Below are 23,023 nucleotides of genomic sequence, written 5' to 3' on the forward strand. Positions count from 1 at the left end.
TGACCTTAAGATTGAATTATTTTCCCTTAGTATCAAGTTGTAGATTGGGATCGATTCAGAGCTTTGGCTTCAGTGTCTGCTTCAATTGGGGAATTTCATACAAAGAATTGAGAGAAAAATCCACCATCATGACCGGTATTGTATTCCAGTGGTTTCAAAAACGGAAACCAATTATCAATGTGTTTCTGTGGCCAGCCACAGTGATAGTTTTACCTTTCATCAGTACATTTTTAGGATGGTGATAGCCACCTTAAAAAATCATCTGAGGATTTAACACAGATGATTCTAGGTCTGGAATTAATTAACTAGCTCATCAGTTCATTTGGCAGACCACACAGGACATTACCACATAATTCCATTCTTCATGTAGCCAGATAATTACATGTAACTCTCAGTGTCATTTTTAAGCAACTGACCTGTTTGCAACTAAGACAACCAAATTCTCAAATCTGGTGTGGTAAAATGACAAAAATATATAGCACACAGAAACAATACTATGCTTTTGTATCCTCTTTATATATCTTGCTACCCCAGAGTATGCAAAGATGAGTTGTTATTATTGCAACCAAGTAGGCTAGAATAAGGAAACACACCAGTTTCCTTGACAAAAATTTTCCCCACATCCTTTGTTTTCCATGCCTCTGTTCATGATGTTTCCTCTGCCTAGGATATCTCTCAAGGCCATGAAGACAATAGGAAGACAGGATAGAAACCATATCAAACAATAGTAAGTATGTCTTTTACAAAATATAATAATAACTACTTACTCTTTTGGGCAACTCCAACTTTTTAAAATAAATATTGATAAATAATAATTATACAGCTCTATGGGATACAGTATGATGCTGTGGTACATATATTGCATATTGCTCAAATCAGGATCCCTAAGTTGCCTATCATCACAAACGTTTTCATTTCTTTGTAACTAGAACATTCAAAATCCTCTATTCTAATTATTTCGGAGTATATGGCACAAGAGTGTTAGCTTGTAATCACCCTTCGGTAATAAATACCAACACTTACAAGTCAACTTTTGCAAGCTCATAAATCCAGATATTCTATGTGAAATTTTAAAGCTTGCTACTAATTTCTCCTGGGAGGGTCAAAGAAAAGTGATTGATAAGCAGTCCGTAATCTGTAACATAGACAAATTCTACCTTCCTTTCTTTAAAGACTCAGTTTTGAATCTCGGTCTCTGAAAAAATTTCCTTCTACTGACCTGACCTCTCTAAAGTCCTATTCTATTTCCAGTTCATTTGTGTAATTTGGTGCCTGTTGGAACCTGTTTCCTTGCAAGATTCCATTGTCTTCTCTTGACTGTAGTGCCCTAAAGACTACATGTAATCTCACAAAATAAAATCCCAGGGACAGTCCTTATGAAGATCACCTGTTATCACAGAAATGATATATCAAACAAGACTTTCATGAAACTCTGCCCTCTTTTATGAGTTGTCATCTTTCTCTGAGCTTTTATTAGTACATCTTATATTATAAACACCATGTTGGGTATTAAAGGCTAATATAAAGTTTACCAAAGAGGAGTTATATGAAGTCAAAACTATTGCCCAGAGTGGACTGTATTCACTTTCAAAACTCAGTTCTAAGGAGACAGTGTTATCTGAGATATAACATCAACTATATATGTAATTTTAATTAACAATGAATACTCATACATACATTAATGTATAAAATTGAATAATTGACATATGTATATAATGCATGGTGAACAAAGCAGAGTAACTAAGATTTTTATATCCTTAAATAAGTATCACTTATTTTAATGTACTTTTATTTTGTTAATTTGTCTGTATGTATGTGTATGTGTTGGTATAATGTTCTTTTAAAATGTATACGCCTTACCCTTGTTAATTCAAATGCTGATTTCCCCACCCCCACTCTCTGGTTTCAATCCGGATATTGCATTGTGATACTCACTATAAGCATCTTGTCTCAACTCTTGTGTAAACAAGACAAAATAAAGCAACTAGCTACAATGTTGTGTAATGGGAGGAGCCAGAGAACAGGAAAGAGGGAAGAAGCTAGAGAGCAGGAGGTGAGTGGGAAGAGAAGGGGTGAGAGGAAAGTGAGGAGAGCAGAGCTGGAGGAGAGATCTTGGAGGACATGGCGCATGAACCAGACCTACCTAAGATTTCACAAAAAGCAAGTATAATGTGGGAAATCTAAATGTTAGGAAACTGAGGGCTTGGAGGTTTAGGAGGCAGTAAATTTTGCCCAGCATTGTGTTCTAGGTTAACTAAAAACCCAGTCTCCGTGTGGTGATTTGGTTATACAGCTGCTGAGGATTAGCAGCAAGCATTACCAGAAGATAAATCAATAGTAAATATTAATCGCCGCCTACAACATGTATGCATGCTACATGTGTGCAGGTGCCTGAAGAAGCCTAAAGTCGGTGTTGCATCCACTGGAGCTAGAGTTACACATAAGCTGCTGGACTTGGGTGCTGGGAAATAAATTCAAGTCCTCCACAAGACCAATACAGCTTTTAACTACTGAGTCATATTTCTATGTCCCCTGTATCATTTCTTTATTTTGATAATCTTTGGCATCCTTTTTTTCTTTTTCTTTCTTTTTTTTTTGTAAATTATGCAATAAGTTGCAAATTATAGTCACCCAAGTGTTCTATAAAGCCCTGGAATTTATTCCTTCTGTCTAACTGTATTTTGGTACCGGTTATCTGATATCTGTCTATTTCCCTGTTTTTTACTATTCTTACCTTCTACTGACAACTAGTGTATTCTCCTACTTCTACATATGAGCAGGATCATGTGATACTGTCTTTCTCTATTTGGCTTATTTCCTTTAATATCATGTCTTCTAGTTCAATCTATGTTGCTGCAAATAACAAGATTATTTGTGGGTGAAGCACATTCTATGCTACATATATAGTTTATGTATTCTAAAAGTCATAGTAAACAAAAATAGATAAAATAATTTAATGATACTCTTTATTTAACCCCATATATCTAAAATAATTTTTGTGATCAATCTTTTATAAGTTTTCATGAGATATTTTATAAGTCTTTATACTAAGAGTTCCAAGTCCAGTGTGCATTTTACTCATTTTAAACATATTTTTTGTTGTGAGCCTCACCTTTAATCTCTCTCCAGCCCATGCATTTTACTCTTACTGCATATCATAACTGAAACTACATGGCATGCTTCAATAGTTACCTGTGGCTTCTAGCTATGATATCAGTCAACACAGCAGAAAGGGGGCTACCTACCTTACTGCCAAAGTGGGGATTAACAAATGTCACATCTTCCAAAGTCAGTAGAATTCTGTTGGGCCCTTTAATCAACTGTATTTTATTTATACGTCGCCTGAAACAAATATGAAATAGATGGTCAGGGATGGGATGCAGAATGTGTGTTCATATATATATATATATATATATATATGATCATTACCATAATATTTAAAGCAAAGAGAATAAAAACAACCCTAGTCATCACAACTTACAAAAACAAAAACACAAATATGAAAATATTATTGAAAAGGTATCCACAAAAGAAGCAAGGGTGATGTATAGGGATAGTATCTCAGACTAATGAAATGGTAATCTCACATCAGGGGCACATTCAAAACCTCTCTGAATAATTTTAAAGGGCTCTGCATGTTTCCTACTCACACTATGCATCCTAATAATCTTAGGGCTGAAAGACATTGATCTCCAGTTTGCTAATGACAACAACAGCAAAAACACATTAAGGAAACAAAGCAAAATAACACAAATTGTGTGAGATCCCCTAGCCTTAGGCAGAGCTGGAACTAGAATCCTGGTCCCTGGCTGTGGGCCCAGATTTCTGCTCATGATACTACTTGAGGTCTTGTAAACTTGCAAACAGGTTGAAAAGTGGAAAAATTCAGTCAGTTATTTGCTTTGTCTACATGATTCCAAACAAGTGGCCTGACTGGGATTATTTTTTTCTTCCTTTTACTGAATTAGTCTCTTATTGCATTACAGACACAGTTTAAACATGACTTTTCCAAACATGGCCATTAATTTGCAGTCAGTGTAATTATTTTATACAAATCAATTAATAGAGACATAAAAGTGTATGAGGTGTACCTCACAAAGTCAGGTGGGTCTACCAGGTAAACAGGATCAAGAAGAGACCTTAGTCTGTGTGGTTCTCTCTCTCTCTCTCTCTCTCTCTCTCTCTCTCTCTCTCTCTCTCTCTCTCTCTCTCTCCAGCTTTCTCATTCTGCTGAAAGCTACACTGACATTGTTTTCTCACAATTCAATAATGCAATGTGTTCACTGCAAGAGCCAGGGTGAGAGAAAAACAAACAAACAAACAAAACACTATATCAAATTTCTTTGCCAAGCTTGTCTAAGGAGGCTTCTGTAACATCACTGTAGCTCTAAGTACCAGCAACTCAGTCAATTGTTCTCTGACTTCACTGGTATGGAAACAAACATATAATGTGTTTCTAATTGTCTGCCAACAAATAAGTCCCTCATCATAGTGGAAGCTGCTCCCCAGCAGAGAAAATTAAAAGACCCCTGTAGTGACTTTTTGGGTAGAGCACACGAATCTTTCGGCAAAGTAAAACATCACTGCCTAACATATCTGTTTCATACTTGTAGAAAATTGTCTTAAAACAGGCACACGTGTAAAATCGTTGTGCTTCAAAAATACAATCTAGTAGAAGCAAATTGGACTCCCAATTGGGAGAGGGCAGTACTGATTCTGTCATTAATTAGCCAGGTGCAGGCGACCTTGTATAAATAATTTAACCTTTTCATGTCTCACTATCACTTGTCTAGCTGAATAATAGTCCTTACATTACCTGTTTTAGAGAGTTGTTTTGAAAATCAAATGAGATAATGTAAGTGGAAGTGCTCTGAAAAGCATGAAGTACTGGGAAAGTATCAGGACTCATCATTATCGTCGTTAGTATTACAAAGCTTGGAAGAGCTTTACAGAAAGGCAATACAATCTGGTTCAGAGGGGTAGAGAGAAAAGAGAAGTTCAAAGAATCCTTTGTTTTGGGGTGGATAGGTTCTTTGCATGGCTTTCTTTCTGGAGAAAAAAACAACTTAAACAATCAAAACACACAGAAAAGGAAGGAACTCTCCTGCAAGTAATCATCTATTACAGAAACTCATCAGCTGCTCGGCTCTTCTGATTGCAGCCATGGTGGGTAGAGAGGGGGAGGAAAGCAGAGAAGAGGGGGCATCTTTTATGCTTTGTTAGCTAGGAACCAAGGACAAAGTGACTCTGGGAAATGATATGCCTCTCTTCCATCTCTGAGTTTTCTGTGACCACTTGAAGTACCAATTGCCTCAAACTCATTTTCCTTTCCAATCATTTTCCTCTCTAATCATGTCCCTCTCCAATCATTTTCCTCTGCAGTCTTCGTTGTCCTTCAGCTCACAAGCTCCAATCAATTCCCTCCACCTTTGTGGGTCTGCCTTTTTTTCTATTTTCCTTTTCTTCCCAATGATTAAAGGGTTGGACTCACTCAAAGTCCAGAGTACCAATCCATTCAGTTTAAAAGACCAGCAAGAATTATCATTTGAGAATGTTGAAGAGTAATATAAGCAGCTGACTGTATGTCCATTTCCTATCTTGCCATGATAGGTCAAGATGTTGGCTAGAAAGATCCTATAAATCCTAAAATCTCTCAGGGGAGGGGTATTGTCTGTCATTTATTTCTGCTGAGTACCTAAGGATGCTAATTAAATATTCAATTATTTGGCAGCGTGGAAAGGATATTAAATTTCTATTCTTAGCAATGACATGTCCAAGATACCGAAGTTAGAAGAAAAACTCCATTTAAACAATCTCTTTATTGAGTGTGTTTTAACAGTTCGTACTTGCCTCATCTTTTATGTGTGCCAATCAACTTTTTAATACAGCGGTGATGTGAGAGGAATTGGATAATGCTTTTTCATGTTGATACAAACATATTAAACAGGAAGATGAACACCTGTTTTGCTTGTTTAGATCTCTTTTTTGTGAGCTCATTAAAACAGCAAAGCTGGAAGGACTCATCAGAGTCATCTACTTTTATTCCTTCACAGTACAAATGACAAAACCATTGCCAAGCAAGGTTAAATGGCTTGTCCAAATTCATACACTCTACACATTTTGTCTTGGAACTCACCAAAAAAGCTCCACTCCCATTAAGTCCAAACCATATTATTGTTGGACCTACCCTTACAAAGAGACAGCGAGGTGAAAAAGAGAGACCTACTTCATTTTTCATTTTCCCCAAATTACTCTCATATGGACACAATCCAACTCTTAAAATACAAAGGTCATAAGAAAGGACTTTCAGATTAAGTGACATTCATACCAGTCTTAAAAACAGGTCATCAAGACTCTCTTCAGACAGAAAAGGGATCTTGGAACTACAGCCACCATTGTTACTACCATCTCATTGACGGCTGTTGGAGCTACCACCAGGGCATTAGCCATGAGTCATACTGGGCAGACTGCTCAGACCCTGAATAATCATTTAGCCAATGTAGCTCATGCCTTAGTTGTACATAAAAGAATTAATGCTCAACTAAAAGGAAGCTTGATGGTGTTCAATCAGAGGATTGACCTCTTGCAGGAGCAAATTGATACCCTATGGCAAATCGCTCAACCTGGCTGTCAATGAAAGTATGCTGGACTTTGTGTCACTAGCATACAACATGAGAATTTTTCCTGCGCTGCAAATCTGTCTAAACAATTGTCGAGCTATATTTTAGGTAATTGGACTGGAGAATTCGATACTACGATGGAGCAGCTGAGAGTGGCCATTGTCACAGTAAATTCTACCGGAGTGGACGCAGGACTAGCCACAGGATTATCAACATGGATTGCTGCAGCCATGAATCATCTGAAGGAATGGGCGGGCATGGGAGTGTTAGCAGGCCTTCTGGTGTTGGTCTCCTTGGTTTGCCTGTGGTATATATGCAAGATTAGAGTCTCACAACAGTGTGATGCAGCCATGATCATTCAGGCCTTTACAGCCATTGAAGCTGGACATTCTCCCCAAGCATGGTTGGATACCATAAAAAGCTAAAATGTTATGCTCAGGATGCGAGGCTAAGCACTGCACTCAGGGTCAGCCACTTTCGACCCAGAGAAGAGCATGTCTGATTGCATGCGGGTTGATGCCCCAGGTCCCGCCTCTGAGAAAAAGGTATCGGACGGGTCTGATGCTCTTTGGGTGGATGACACCTAAATGAACATCTGTACAAAGTCCCAATTTATTTCTAATATCAGAGATCAGACCTCTACTCTTGCCTGATGCGTCTAAAACAAAAAGGGGGAACTGTAGAGAACTGCGGAATGCTATGCCTTAAAGATGGAGCTGGTTTCCGCCTTCCACCTTCCCGATGGTGAGTGCTCTCTGTCACGAACAACTCCACATTTGGCTAAGGCCGAGGATCTGGCTTGCTTCCATGTATGTGGACCTATCTGCATTGCCCCCGTGGCATGCCTGGGTTGGCTACCCAGAGGCTATTTAAGCTGTGGGCTGGCTTTCCCCGGGGTCCGAGGATTGTTCAATGTTCCTGAATAAACTGCATTGAAAAAAAAAAAAAAAAACAAAACAGGTCATCAAATTAGTGGACCACATTTTAAGAGATTTGAGGAAGGAAGACTGACTTGATGATAACTATGATGTTGATGAATACAAAGGGTAGTTTTTATCCAAGGAAGAAGAACAGGAGAAATCCAGATTGTGATACAGTGGACAAGAAACACAGATGTCCAAAAGAAGATCCTGGGTTTTCAACAATTAGTAGGAGAAGCCAGCATACCTGCAAAGGACTTAACTACTTCCACTTGTTGAGTGCCTAATATAAATCAGACACCGAGGTAAGTGATTTTGCTTATTTAATTTTTATTATTATCTTGTTTTAAGATTTTATTTTTAATTATATGTATACATGTGTGTACATATGGCTGTCTGCATAAGTGCAGTGCCTGTAGAAGCCAGATGAGGGCATCAGATTCCCTGTAACTGGAGTTATAGTTCAGTGGTGAGCTACCTGATGTGAGTGCTAGGAGCCAAACTCAGTATTCAGTCTTATCCATAGCCTAGTGGTTGTAGCACATTTATTTTATCCCAGTGTTCTTGGAGGCAGAGGCAGGTGGATCTCTGTGAGTTCAAGGCCAGCCTAGACTACAGAGCAAGTTCAAGGATAACCAGGTCTATATATAAAAACCCTGTCTCAAATATCAAACAAAAAAGAAACATCAACATCAATCTTTTCCACTAAGCTACTCTACACCTCTTAAAATATGTGTATGCATACTATGTGTGTGCATGGAGGAGAGGGAGTTTGAGCTCACATGTGCCATAGCATGCATGTATTGATCAGAGGATAATTTGTGAAAGCCTATTCTCTTGTTTCACAAATGTGGATCTGAGGACTCAAACTCAGATTTTCAGACTTAGCAACTATTGCCTTTATACACTGAATGGCCAAGCAGGACCAGATACTCCAAACTTATGAATTAGCACCACTATTTGTAAAGCTTAGAGTCTGTTAAAAGTCTAACTACAATATTCTAACTCCATCCTCTACCTTAATATTTCTGGAGGGTTTGGGGGAAGGAACATAGATAAACAGTAATAGAGAGACTTAAAATCCTAGTTCTCTTATTTCACCATTATATTGAGAGCCAGATCTACTCATAGGCAACATTACCACTGACAAGACAACTACAAACGTTTTTCTGAGCATCATAAAAACACTTCACTCTAAATGGGGGCAGTAGGGATGGTAAATCACTATGGGAAGGAAAAGCAGTGGATCATGTAACGAGGCAATTGTACTGAAACATGACTTCTTGGAAATCAATATTAACAAGGCTATTGTGGACTTGTATTTTGTATATACAAAAAGAACAAAAAAATGTACCTTATAAAATAAGCAAATCCATTGATAGACAGCAAGGCTATAAGCAAAGCAAAGAAGACCATCATGACTAAGGAAGGGTCGATACCTGCTGAAAGGGAGAGAAAGAAAAGAAAAACATTAAAATGGAAAAGCAGTAAATAAGCGTACCATGGAACAACACCTCATGCTTTCTGGCAAGTCTAAAATCAAGCCACATGTACCTAACCTAATTCCATTTTTCTACAGCATAGTCTGTCTTGTTGACTTTATGGACAAGAAATCAATTCCACTGTTCTAAAGCAAAACCATTCACAACTCTGACAATAACAAATCACATGAATTAAGGCTGACCAGCATGTTTTCTTTGGAGAAAAAGGTCTACAAATGGAAAACTTTAAGTGCATTAATTTAAATTGAAAAACAATAAAATTCTTCAAAATAGGTGTGGTAACTTACCTGTGAAGAATAAGTGTTGTGTTGTTTAAAATAAAAGACCATCTTAATCTACCTTAGTCCCCAGATCTCATGAAATATATAATACTTGTCATTCAAGAATGAGGTAGAGTCTGGTTCTGACAATTAGTGTTTTCATAAGTATATATATATATTAGTGTCTATGAAATCTAAATAGTTAAATATATTACAAATATTTCAGGGAGAAGTACATGATGAGGTGAATGAAGACGCAGTTGGATGTGTCGTGTTATAATAAAATCATAGTCAAAGCTGATCCCAAATAAATGCACAGGTTTTGGAAAAGGTGTAGAGAAGTACTAAATCAAAATAGGATGGGTGTTTTTAAAGGTACCCTCTGGCTGTCAGAGACTTGATGAAGTTCCCTTCTTCCAAAAGCTAGAAGAGTTCTACTAGTCAATCAAACTGCTGGACTGGTGAGGGACATCAGAATTACTAGCTGTGGTTCCTACCCTCAAGGAGCAGTATATTTAGAGAATGAGGAGATGCAATCAATACATGAGAAAACACTATAAAGTGATTTTGTGCTATGCTGTAAGGCAGAAAATTGTATATAATGACAGTTCAGAGAGAAGATGATGTTAATATGGTATTCCTGTGGTAGTTGCTGAATGACAGGATTTTAATATTATCACAGGATACCCAGGTAATCTTTACAGTAGAGGAAAACAACCACAGGCCACAGGCAACTAAAGTCAGGGGAGGAAAACACTTTCCTTTTATAAGAGTAATGTCTTTGAGAAAGATTGAACCAGTCATGGGTTACTTTTAAATTGTGAATAAATCTTTAAGATTGGAAAGTGTCTCTTGTGGTTCTTATTATTTTAAATTAAGGAGATAAAGTGCCAAGATATTTGTGCAACCAGAAATGCAAACATCTGCCCTTGTGAGTGCTTCAATATTGAAATATACCTTGTCTTAAAGATGCACCCCTATAACCCACTGAACTAAATTAATGACCAGTGATTTCCCATTCCTTACCTCCTTGGCATATCTTCCCTTCTGCAAACCAGCATTTTGCATCTGCGCTAGTGCGTCTGCCACCAGGAAAGTGAATAGGGATCCCTCTGAACCGTAGTAATTCAGTTTCCATGTCCACAGTGTAGGTGCCACGGAGTTCCCATTCTTTCCCATTGGTGTCCAAGATTACATATTCAGAAATTCCATTTCCATTTGAATCTGTCCTTATCACCTGGTTGAATCCATAGAACTGCATGTTTCTGGAATGCCGAACGAGGCTAGCAGCACTAGCCCATCCATTTTCTTTCATAGCATTATTCATGGCTTGTGCGATAAGGTAAATTGAATTGTAGATGGTTCCAAACAACGGTGAAACCTATTTTCAAAAATTACAATTACCTTGAGCCCTAGTCACCCTAGAGCGATTTCAGAGTATATTCCAGGCTTCTCTTCATTATTATATGCCACAAGTCTGAACAGAGGGGGGAAATATTACTGAGGATTCGCTTGGTTTTTCCCTCAAATTTTTTTCTATTTTCTTCCCTAAAGCCTTCATATCTTTATATATGTATGTATGTATCTATGTATATACAGACATACACACGCACACACACACACACACATATATAAATATATATATATATATATCAAATGAGACAACTGAGTCATACAGACTGTCTGTTTATACTACTCAACTAAAAAATTATTTGGGGTTAAAAAAAAGCACAAAAAACAAGCATGAACTAGACAAGGGAAGTTAAAAGGAAATTTACTAGGTAAGTTATTGGTGTGCAGTGAATGGTAAAATCACTTCTTTGCACTACTAGAGTGGTAGGTGTTGATGACAAGATTATGAATAATGGGTCCCCACAATCCATGCCTGTGGCCCCCTGTCTTTGTCCAAAATGCCTGGTCTATTAGACATATACTGCTCAGAGAAAATACTACTAGGATTCAGTTTTGAATGTATATCCACACCCTAGACACCTTGAGCTTAAGTCAGCAAATCCTACATCCTATTGGCTAGCAAAGTTGCAAAGCTTTGGTGGAAAGCCATTGTAAGTCAATGTGTATGCTACAGAAAATTGTATGAATATGCCTGCTATACAGGCGTTCAAAAGTTGATGACATTTATATACTATGCATGATGTACTGTTCATTAACCTTGTAACTTATTTTTGGAATAACCTATTTATCTTTTATTATAAAAGGTGAAGAAAAAGATCAAACAATCCCTCTATGCTGCAGCCCCCACAGTCATGGGCTCATAGTCTGCTTTAGCATTTCAGATTGAGTATGGAGGTCAAGAAGGTTATGATCATGTCATTTTTACCAAGCTTTAAGGAAAGCTGATAGTCACTGATTTTATATTCTAAGGTCTACAAAGCTAACCTCCTGTGACAAGCTTAATGGAAGAGAGAAAAAAAATACATGTATATAATTGAATTGTGTTTGTGTTGGAAATACAAGTCAATATGCAGACAGGTGCAGTAGCTAACACGACAGCGCCATGCTTTGTTTATAATGGATATGATGAGTCAGCTATGGCTACATAGTAACATCACTGGAAGAATATGAAAACCAAACTCATAGCAGCAAATTGAGAGGTTAAATTTGGGACTCAGTGATGAGGATTATGAAAAGCTTCCTGGGGATTCTAATGTATCTAAAAGTTGTAGAAGCAATAGACTGTTCCTCAGAAAAGAATGTTTGGGTGAGTTACACATTACCTCACACAGTGTCTTCTATAAAATGATAATATAGAATTATGGCTATCATAATGTTTTATGTCATTTGATTAGATACCTTTAAATGTTTTATTTCATTTGATTAGATACCTTTCTAGGTAGAAAAGGGAGATTCAGAGAAGCCAAGTAATTGAACAAGTTTATTCATTCAAGCATAAAATCAGGACCAGAATACAGGGCTCCTGTATCTTGGGTTATTATTCTTTATTGGAAAAAAAATGGCTACAGTCCCTTCTGGTTCTAAACTCCTCCAAAAATTTTTGAATTTTGACTTAGTCAATACACTAAAGTTATCAGGGAGACATTTTTTTTTTGTTTGGCCCTTATATTGCTTCTTTAGCTTTCTGTTCTCCTCATATTGGATTGCCATAAAGTCATTAGCTTCCTTTCTACCTACACTCTCTCCTTTAGTGAACACTCTGATTTTATGAATTGAAATAATGCATCTCTTCCCTAACTCTCAGATTCAAGATTCCAGTTCAGACCTTTCTCCTATATTCCAGACTCAGTCAATTCTTTACTTCAGTAATATTACTTGCATGTTAAATTTCAATATACCCCGACTAATCTTCACCCCAATCTCTCCCATTCCACCTACATAGGTGTTTTTCATTTTCTAACTAGTTACTGTATACTTCCAATTTTTATAGACTACTGAGTCTCAGTCTCCAGCAATCTATTTCAAATAACTCTCTCCACTACCCAGCCCCAACACATACTCTTCAGAAAGAGATTAGAAATAGAGGTCCCTAAGGAAATTTTCAATAATCCACTGTGTTGGCTTTCCTGGACAGTGGTTGCCTTTTGGATTCCTGCAAAAGCCCAGCTACTTTCAGAGATATTGGTAGGTTATGACAAAAAATTGAAGGAAAGAAGGCAGAGTACAAAATCAATACTAGTAAAATCAAAACTAGTTTTTAAACACCCATAGGGCAGCAAGCACCTAAAAGCAGAAAAAAACACTACTATTCTATTTTGAAAGGCATAGAGTCTTCTGGGAAAGAAACTACCTCTATCTACTATGACCAAAAGGAAACACTGAAACTCTTAAAAAACAACACTACTTCTTCTGAATTGACACACTGTACTGTGTATTCTGCTGGCTAGTCTATCCTGCCCTCTGTGTTCTTAGGTAACCCTCTGGTACAACTGGCTGACAGCAATGCCCTAAGATTACTGAAATTTGAAGTTTGTTTGTTTTTTTGTTTTTTTTTTTTTTGGATTCTCTTGCCTCTTCCATATTGGACAGACAGACAGACACACACACACACACACATGCATACATGGGGTTTGGGGGGAACTTATGTAATTGCCCTCATAGACACAAAGGTATAATGAAGAAGAGGCTTGAAGTTAAGAAAAAAAGTTTGCCAGCAGTATTCAGTTACAAAAGAGGAGCTGTCACTCTGGCCTACTGTCCATGGGAAGGCTTGGGTCTCTTTCACCCTTTCAGCTCCTTAACAATGGAAAGGTTCCCTTCCATTGGACATAAATCCAAAGTCCAAAGCATGCTCTGTTAGTATAAATCACCAAAGTTCTCAAGTTGTATTTATAGCAAATAATTAAAATATGGACTATGAAACAAGGGATAATCAGACATGCTTCAAGGCCCTGTCTTGGCCTCTTACTAAAAAGAAATGTGGTGGTTTGAATGAGAATGGTCCCCATGGGCTCAAATGTTTAAATATTTGGTACTGAGTTGTTGGAAATGTTTGGAAAGAATTAAGAGGCATGGCCTTGTTAGAGTGGGTGTGGCCTTGTTCAAGAAGGTGGGTTTGGGTTTGAGATTTCAAAAACCCATGACAGGAGCTCTATCTACTATCAGTTGATCTGTCTGTTATCCCTGTGGATCAGACATGAGCTATCAGCTACTAATCTAGGACCATGTCCACCTACCTGCTGCCATACTCCCTGCAAGAGTCCTAAACTCATTGCCTTAAACTGTAAGCTCCATGAAATACTTTCTTCTATAAGCTGTCTTGCTCATGGTATTTTGTCATAGCAATAGAAAACTAAAACAAGACACAAGACATAATTGGCAGAAACACCTGCCAGACAGATGAATTTGCTGACATTGCAGTCCAGAGTGATAAAACCATTGATGAGTCATGCTATATTTTTTACCTATTGTGTATCTCTGAACCTCATAAGTGATTTATAAACAAATGGTAATTGAAATGTGTCATTGGTTTTTGTTTTATGACTTTAGATAACTCTATTCTAAGCTGTTAAGAAATGGTAAAGATTTGGAGAAGGTCACAGTAAAGAGTAGTGACATCTGAATTTTTCAGCAGTTTATGCTGCTATAAGGTTGATTATCCTCTTTTCAGATTTACTGTGCTTGAGCGGGCCTTAAAATGGCTTCCAAGAAACTTGGTCATCAGAAGTATACATTAAAACCTACTTCTTCAAAAAGTCATTACTTGAATGACAAAATGGCCATATCCCTTTTTAATGAGAAGCTAGGCACATGAAGAAATTTTTAAAACTTAAAGTTAATCAATAATTGGAACCTCATGAAATTGAAAAGCTTCTGGAAAGCAAGGGACACTGGCATCAGAACAAAACGACAGCCTACAGACTGGGAAAGGATCTTCACCAACCCTATATCTGACAGACGACTAATATCCAGAATATATAAAGAACTCAAAAAGTTAAACAGCAACAAATGGAGTAATCTAATTAAAAAATGGGATATAGAACTAAACAGAATTCTCAATATAGAATGGCAGAGAAACACTTTAAAAAATGCTCAAAGTCCTTAGTCACCAGGGAAATACAAATTAAAACGACCCTGAGATTTCACCTTACACACATCAGAATGACTAAGATCAAAAACTCAAGTGACAACACATGCTGGAGAGGATGTGGAGAAAGGGGAACCCTCCTTCATTGCTGGTGGGAATGTAAACTTGAACAACCACTTTGGAAATCAATATGGCACTTTCTCAGACAATTAGGAATAGTACTTCCTCAAGATACAGCTATACTACTCCTAGGCATATATCCAAAATATGCTCAAGTATAAACTGAGGACATTTGCTCAACAAGGTTCATAGCAAATTTATTCATAATGGCCAGAATCTGGAAACATCCCAGATGTCCCAATTGTGGTACATTTACACAATGGAATACTACTCAGCAATTAAAACAAAGAAATCATGAAATTTGCAGGCAAATAGTGGAAACTAGAAAAGATTATTCTGAGTAAAGTATCACAGAAGCCGAAAGACACACATGGTATATACTCACTTATAAGTGGATATTAGATATATAATATAGGATTAAAATACTAAAATCTGTACACCTGAAGAAGCTAAGAAAGAAGGAAGACACAGGGTAAGATGATCAATCCTCACTCAGAAAGGCAAATGGGATGGACATTAGAAGAGGGATAAAACAGGGAACAGAACTGGAACCTACCACAGAGGGCCTCTGACAGACTCTACCCAGCAGTGTATCAAAGCAGATTCTGAGGCTCATAGCCAAATTTTGGGGAGAGTGCAAGGAAACTTATGAAAGAAGGGGGAGATAGAAAGACCTGGAGGGGACAGGAGTGCTACAAGGAAAGCAACAGAACCAAAAAATCTGGGCCCAGGGGTCTTTTCTGAGACTGATACTCCAATCAAGGACCATGCATGGAGATAACCTAGAACCCCTGCACAGATGTAGCCTATAGCATCTCAGTGTCCAACTTGGTTCCCTAATAATGGTAATAGGGACTATCTCTGACGTGAACTCAGTGGCTGGCTCTTTGATCACCTCCCCCTGAGGGGGGGAGCAGCCTTAGCAGTCCTCAGAGGATGACAATGCAGCCAATCCTGATGAGACCTAATAAGCTAGGGTCAGAGGGAAGGGGAGAAGGACCTCCCCCATCAGTGGCCTTGAGGAGAGGCATGGGAGGAGATGAGGGGAGGAGGGTGAGATTGAGAGGGAACAATGGAGGGAACTACAGCTGGGATACAAAGTGAATAAAGTAAAATTAATAAAAAAAATAAAAAAAACAAAAAATTAAAACTTAAAGTTAATTGAATTTCTGTTGTTAAAATGATACTTAAAATTATTCAAGATCCACTGATAGGTGAGGTTCTCCTCCCCTTCCCTCTGACCCTAGACTCTGTAGGAGCATGGGAGGAGATGAGGGAGGGAGGATGGGATTGGGAGGGGATAAGGGAGGATCCTACAATGGGATACAAAATGAATAAACTGTAATTTACAAAAAATAATTTAAAAAAATAATGATCACACCCCTTGGACTTGGTCCAAAGCTGTGTGAAAAAAATGATCCAGTTGGTATGATACTCATGAACACAATACTCTAATTTTATATAGAGTAAGATAGATAGACAACTATGGTCACTGTGAAAATCGAGAAATCTTTTAAAGAAGTGTGCAGGGATAAAGATAGAGCAGAGATTGTGGGAATACCCAACCAATGTCCAAACTGAGAACAACTCCATGGGAGAGAGCCAGCCCCTGACACTATTAATAACAGTCTGCTATGCCAGGAACATAGCACAGTTGTCCTCTGAAAGGACCTACCCAGCAGCGGATTGAATCAGATGCTGAGACTTAAAGTCAAACATGAGGCAAAGCATAGGGACTCTTGTGGAAAAGTTGGGGTGAAAGATAGAAGGACCCAGAGGGGACAGGAGCTCCACAAGAAGACCAACAGAGCCAACTAACAAGGACCCAGAAGGGCTTTTCGAGACTGAAGCATCAACCAAGGACCATGATCAGACTGGACATATGTCCCCTTCACATATGTAGCTGATGGGCAGCTCAGGTTTTATGTGGGTGTCCTAGCAAATAGAGCAGAGTTGTCTCTGATATGGACTCTGTTGCCTATTGTCTTTGAATCATGTTCCACTAACTGTGCTGCGTTTTCTTGCCTCAGTGGAAGAGGATGCACTTAGTCCTGATGTGATTTAATAAGCTGGGATGGGTTGGGGGGCTCCACTTTTATGAGAAATAAGGGAGGGATGAGGGAGGGAGAAAGAGGAAAGGGTGAGACACAGAGTAGAGGAGGGAAGGGGCTACAATCGGGATGTAAAGTGAATAAATAAATTAATAAATTTTAAAAAGAAGTCTGATGGAATTCCAGAATGTTCCAAGCCAAACTATCTTCCCTTCAGCTTAGCATCTCCTCACCAAGCACCCATATTTAGGGTAATGGTATAAGGAGCATGAGTTTCTCACAACTAGCCTCTTAAGGGAGGAGTCTCTTTGCTTAACCATATAAGGCACACTTGGGGGAAAATATCCTAAATGTGTGTTCCAGCAATGTGTGTTTGTAGCCAACAAAATTTCATTTAAAACAAACACCAGAGTACAATAAAAGAAGAAGAATTCAGGTATCAAAACTTAATTTCAAAAAATAAAAATAAAAATTAAAAAAATTAAAAAAACTTAAATTCAGATGTCTATTTTGTGCCAAAGTATAGAGGTACATAGTGATAATCCTTGCTCAATCACCTTGAAACTGAATTAGGAAGTTTGTCAGTAGTTCCCCACACCTAAATCTCTCTATTTTGATTTACTGTTCTCATTTCTCAGATCCTTGTAAAGCCTTACTACCTCCTACATCCAAGGAAAAGAATCCAATAAACATGTTCAGATCAAAATATCAGTCACTTGGTTCTGTTACTCTCCTTTAGTAAACATTTAACTCCGTTACCTGTTTTTCAATCACTTCCCCCTAGTGGGACTATCTCACCAGGCCACAGGGGAAGAGGACCTGCTCAGTCCTGATGCAACTTGATGATCTAGGGAGGGATGGTGGGCTGGGGGGATGCTCCCCTTCTCTGGGGAATAAAGGAATGAGGCTAGGCACTGGGAGTAGAGAAGGGAGAGAGCTAAGATCTGGTTGTAAAGTAAATACATATTTTTTTAAAGAATTAGTATTAGACACTTGCTAAGTGTAAAAAGGTACAGCAAGCCTGATGTGTGCTTCTATGGTCAGGTTCTGGTAGCAGTCTTGGGTGGGATCCCAGGTCTTTCACTTGTCATGATCTTGAGGAAACTGTTTTGTGCTTTAATTTCCTTACCCACAAAATATAGATGTTAGCATGTAATTTGTGTGTTGGTTGACGATTCAATGGGATCATTTAATCACACTGCTTAGTAGAGAGTAAACACTGAATACACAGTGCCTGCTATTGTCTGCATTTAAGAGGAGAGACTCCTGTCTCTGGTAACATAACTTGAAAATGTGGTGTGTATGCCACTTGTTCCAGGCTTGAATCTGTGACCAGTTCTTGTCTCAATGTCCCTAAATGGGGAAACCATTCCTTTTTATTAGGACAAAGGTCTATTTATATTTTTTCCTATTACATCCCCTGCAGAGTTTCTGGGTTACAGTAATAATAACAATAACTACTTTATTAATAATGATGGCTAACATTTACTGAGGAGCTATTAAGTGCCAGGCAAATTCATTAATGTCTTCACTCATTTCATTCTCACAGTTCTGTGAGAGGCACCATTATTTTATTATGTGCAATTTAAAATGAAGAAAAGATATACAGTTTAAGTATACTGAAGGTAGTCTTGGAAGTTTTTTAACTGATGTGCTATATCTGAGCTTAATAAATATTTTTGAATTAATTATAGATTTGTGGTAAACAGTACAAAGGATTATTATATGTACCCTTTTGTAGTTTCTTTTGTCCATCATGATTTGTCCATGGACCTCCTGGTACAGGGAGAAGGAACAAAAACATCAGTGTTTCATATTAATATCAAAAGGCCCTGCAAGCCTGAAACAGAGAACATGAAGAGAGAAGGCTGCAGTGGGAGTGGTGACTGATTTTGCAGTGTGGAGACCAATCAAACTTAACTATCTTCAGAGGAAGTATTGATAAGCAGCAAGCAGCCATGCTTACTTAGAGTGCTAGAAAGGAGTAGCAGTTTAAGTTGTTCAACAATATGCTAGTGGGGGTGAGGCAAAGCATTAATGAGAGAAAGATCTTTGAAGATCTGAGGAAGGAATACTTAGATATTTAGAAAGAATACATAGTCGTGACACCTACTGAGAACAGACAGACCTCAGGAAAAAAACAAGAAAAAAATATATTACATTGATTCACACAAGCTCCAGAACCAAAACAGTGGAAACAAAGAAACTTGGAATTGAGATGGGGAAAAAAATAAAAACAGTGATGAAATTAATATACTCATGAGACTGATAGTGAGAATCAGTTTCTCTCAATCAAATTTGTGGCCAGATCCTGTCAGTGAAGAATTCTAAGTTTCTTCTCTGAAAACAGTTACCAAACCAAGAGTCAAGTCTTAACAGTTATTAGTCAAAAACAAACAAAATAAAATTGAACAACACGTGATTAGCCAACTCTTCTCTGTAAAAGCCCACATGGCAATACACCTCCCATCAAGTCTGCTGTTTAGAGCTTCATTCTTAATTCTAGGCAGACAATCCCATTGCTACATATCCAAGCAAAGCTTCTAATAATACATACAATGATCAGAACAAAGAAAGATGAAAAATGAAGAACTAAGGAAAAAATAAATAAAGATGAGCTTCAAAGAAGTTCTGATATTTTCAAAGAAATAAGAGTTCTCTGAGTCCTTGAGTTCCATTTTCAAAACTTTAACCAAATGCAGATCTCAAAAAATACAAAACATTTCCTTTGGTGTACAGATTTTAGTATGATTATCCTATATTATATGTCTAATATCCATTTATAAGTGAGTATATGCCATCTGTGTCTTTCTGCTTCTGGAATACCTCACTCAGGATGATCTTTTGTAGATCCCACTATTTGCCTGCAAATTTCATGATTTCCTTGTTTTTAATTGCTGAGTAGAATTCCATTGTGTAAACGCACCACAGTCTTCATTCAGAAAAGGAAACAGGAAGAACATAGAGGCAGGTAGAAAACAGGGAATAGGACAGGTGCCTATCACAGAGGGCTTCTGAAAAACTCTACCCTGCAGAGTATCAAAACATGCTGAGACTCATAGCCAAACTTTGGGCAGAATGCAGGGAATCTTATGAAAGAAGGGGAGATAGAAAGACCTGGAGGGAACAGGAGCTCTACAAGGAGAGCAACAGAACCAACAAATCTGGGGTCTTTTGTGAGACTGACACTCCAAACAAGGACCGTGCATGGAGATAACCTAGAACCCCTGCACAGAAGTAGCCCATGGAAGCTCAGTGTCCAAGAGGGTTCCCCATAATAAGAACAGGGAGTGTCTCTGACATGAACTCATGGGGTGGCTCTTTGATCGCCTCTCCCTGAGGGGGGAGTAGCCTTACCAGTCCACAGAGGAAAACAATGCAGCCAGTCCTGATGAGACCTGATAGACTATGGTCAGACGGAAGGGGAGGAGGACGTCCCCTATCAGTGGACTGGGGGACAGGCACAGGAGAAGAAGAGAGATGGAGGGTGCGATTAGGAGGGGAGGTGGGAGGGAGCTACAACTGGGATACAAAGTGAATAAATTGTAGTTAATAAGATCTTATTCTACCAAAAAATGCAAAACATATTTGCATGCATACAAATTTGTATGCATATATCTGCATGTATATATAGCTGAGAAGAATGTGTGTATATTTGAAACTTTTTTGTTGTTCTCCATATAATACAGTATAAGACATGTATAGAATTTGTATTAGACACTGTAAATCTTTTTCTTTTTTATTATTTTTTATTTATTTGTTACAATTTATTCACTTTGTTTCTGAGCTGTAACCCCCTCCCTTGTCTCCTCCCAGTCCCACCCTCAATAGCTCTTCTCCTCCTATGCTCCTCTCCTAGTACACTGATAGGGAGGTCCTTCTCCCCTTCCATCTGACCCTAGACTATCAGGTCTCATCAGGACTGGCTGCATTGTCTTCTTCTGTGGCCTGGAAAGGCTGCCCCACAAGGTGGGAGGTTATCAAAGAGACAGCCACAGAGGTCATGTCAGAGACAGCCCCTGGTCCCCTCACTAGGGAACCAACTTGGAGACTGAGCTGCCATGAGCTACATCTGAGTAGGGGTTCTAGCTTATCTCCATGCATGGTCCTTGGTTGGAGTATCAGTCTCTGCAAAGATCCCTGGGCCCAGATTTTTTTGGTTCTGTTGGTCTTCTTATGGAGCTCCTGTCCCCTCCAGGCCTTTCTATCTCTTCCTCAACTGAGGAATGGATACAGAAATTGTGGTATATTTAAATAATGGAATACTACTCAGCAATTAAAAGCAAGAAAAATCATGAAATTTGCAGGCAAATAAAGGAAACTAGAAAAGATTATCCTGAGTGAGGTAACACAGAAGCAGAAAGACACACATGGTATATGCTCATAAGTGGATATTAGACATATAATATAGGATAAACATACAAAATCTGTACACCTGAAGAAACTAAGAAAGAAGAATGACCCTAGGAAAATTGCTTAATGCTCAATCCTCAATTCAGAAAGGCAAATGGGATAGATCCCAGAAGCAAGAGAAAACAGGGAACAGGACAGGAGCCTACCACAGGGGGTCTCTGAAAGACTCTACACAGCAGGGTATCAAAGCAGATGCTGAGACTCATAGCCAAACTTTAGGCAGAGTGCAGAGAACCATAAATCATTTAATAGTGATTCAAATCATGTAGGAAGATGAGCACAGGCTACATACAAATACCATACCACGTTATGTAAAGAACTTGAGAATCCACAGACTTTTATAGCTTGGGGAAATTCTGAAATCAATATACCATAAATCCTGAAGAACAAATGTAGTTTGTCCTTGATGAAACAGGACACTACTAATATAGAATGTACTCTTGGAAATTAAAAAGTTTGTAACTAAGCATTTTTACAAAAAGTTAGTAAAAGGCTAAGAGCACAAAGTTGAGAAATTCAATAAGGTAAGCCAAATAAAAAATATGGAAAATTTAACAGAATAATAAAATAATTAAAAGATCAGTCCATCATATAGAGAAAGCAGATGAAATGTTTACACAAAAGATACATGCACCTCCATGTTTATTGCAACACTATTCAAAATAGGCAGAATACAAAAGCAACCCAGATAAAGAAAAGGAATCTGTTCAAGATGAGAATTTGTCATATGCAGCAATATGGATGGAAGTAGAGAACCTTATCTTAAGTAAAATCAAACGAGATACAAATACCATGTGTTCTCACTCATTTAAGAAAAATAATAAATTAACATGTAGGAGTATATAACAGAACAGGTGTCTCTAGATAAAAGGAAGGACAAAAGGGAGAAGGGACAGAAATTAATTAGGAGGTACTTTTAGGAGCTTGGAACAGTGTTCAGGATAGAAAGGGCATATGGAAATGCCAATTTGAATTCTAATAATTTTTAAAATATGCAATAAGAACAAAATAAAATAGAACTAAAAACTATTCATTTCTCTTATTTGTTTATTGCTATTTCATGCTTGTTTGCTTGTTCCTGACAGGGTGTAAAATATCTCAGGCAGATCTCAAACTCCCTATGTAACCAAGAATAAAATTAAACTTTTCATCTTCCTGCTTCTTTCTCCTTGAGTGCTGGGATTGTAATGCAGCATTGTGAGTTAAACCCACGGCTTTCTGCACACTAGATAAGGACTTTACCAACTGAGCTACATCCCTAGCTCCTCGTCACTTATTCAGATAAAATATTTCAATATCTTTAATATAAAAAATCAATTTAGAAAAATCTTTCCTAGCTAATTGTCTTCCTAAAAATAACTAAGAAAAATATTATTGAAAATAATATCAAATAGTTTCAGGAAAAAACCCTGTGCCCAGATATATTTGGTCCTTGTGGGAGTCCTATCATTTCCCCGTCATACTAGCTCCCCTTCTGCCGAAGGTTTGGTTATGAGTCTTAGTATCTGTTTTGAAACGCTGCTTGGTAGGGTCTTTCAGATGCCTTCTGAGTGAGTATTGATCATCTTACCTCGTGTCTGCTTTCTTGTTTATCTCCTTTTGGTGTATAGATTTCATTATGTTTATAATTTCTTGTA

General features: G+C 38.0%; 1 protein-coding gene across 1 annotated transcript in view; it reads right to left on the reverse strand.

Annotated features, from left to right (window-relative positions):
* The window catches only part of Gucy2f (guanylate cyclase 2F, retinal), a 131,515-nt gene that overhangs the window by 73,087 nt on the left and 35,405 nt on the right, over window positions 1-23,023 (reverse strand). The window contains exons 3-5 of the mRNA XM_060374654.1: window positions 10,329-10,683; window positions 8,895-8,979; window positions 3,246-3,342 (exon numbers count right to left, since the gene is read on the reverse strand). Coding sequence (XP_060230637.1) covers window positions 3,246-3,342; window positions 8,895-8,979; window positions 10,329-10,683 — 537 coding nt within the window. The remainder of the gene's footprint in view (window positions 1-3,245; window positions 3,343-8,894; window positions 8,980-10,328; window positions 10,684-23,023) is intronic.

The sequence above is a fragment of the Meriones unguiculatus genome, chromosome X, assembly GCF_030254825.1.
Source record: "Meriones unguiculatus strain TT.TT164.6M chromosome X, Bangor_MerUng_6.1, whole genome shotgun sequence".
Classification (NCBI taxonomy): Eukaryota; Metazoa; Chordata; class Mammalia; order Rodentia; family Muridae; genus Meriones; species Meriones unguiculatus.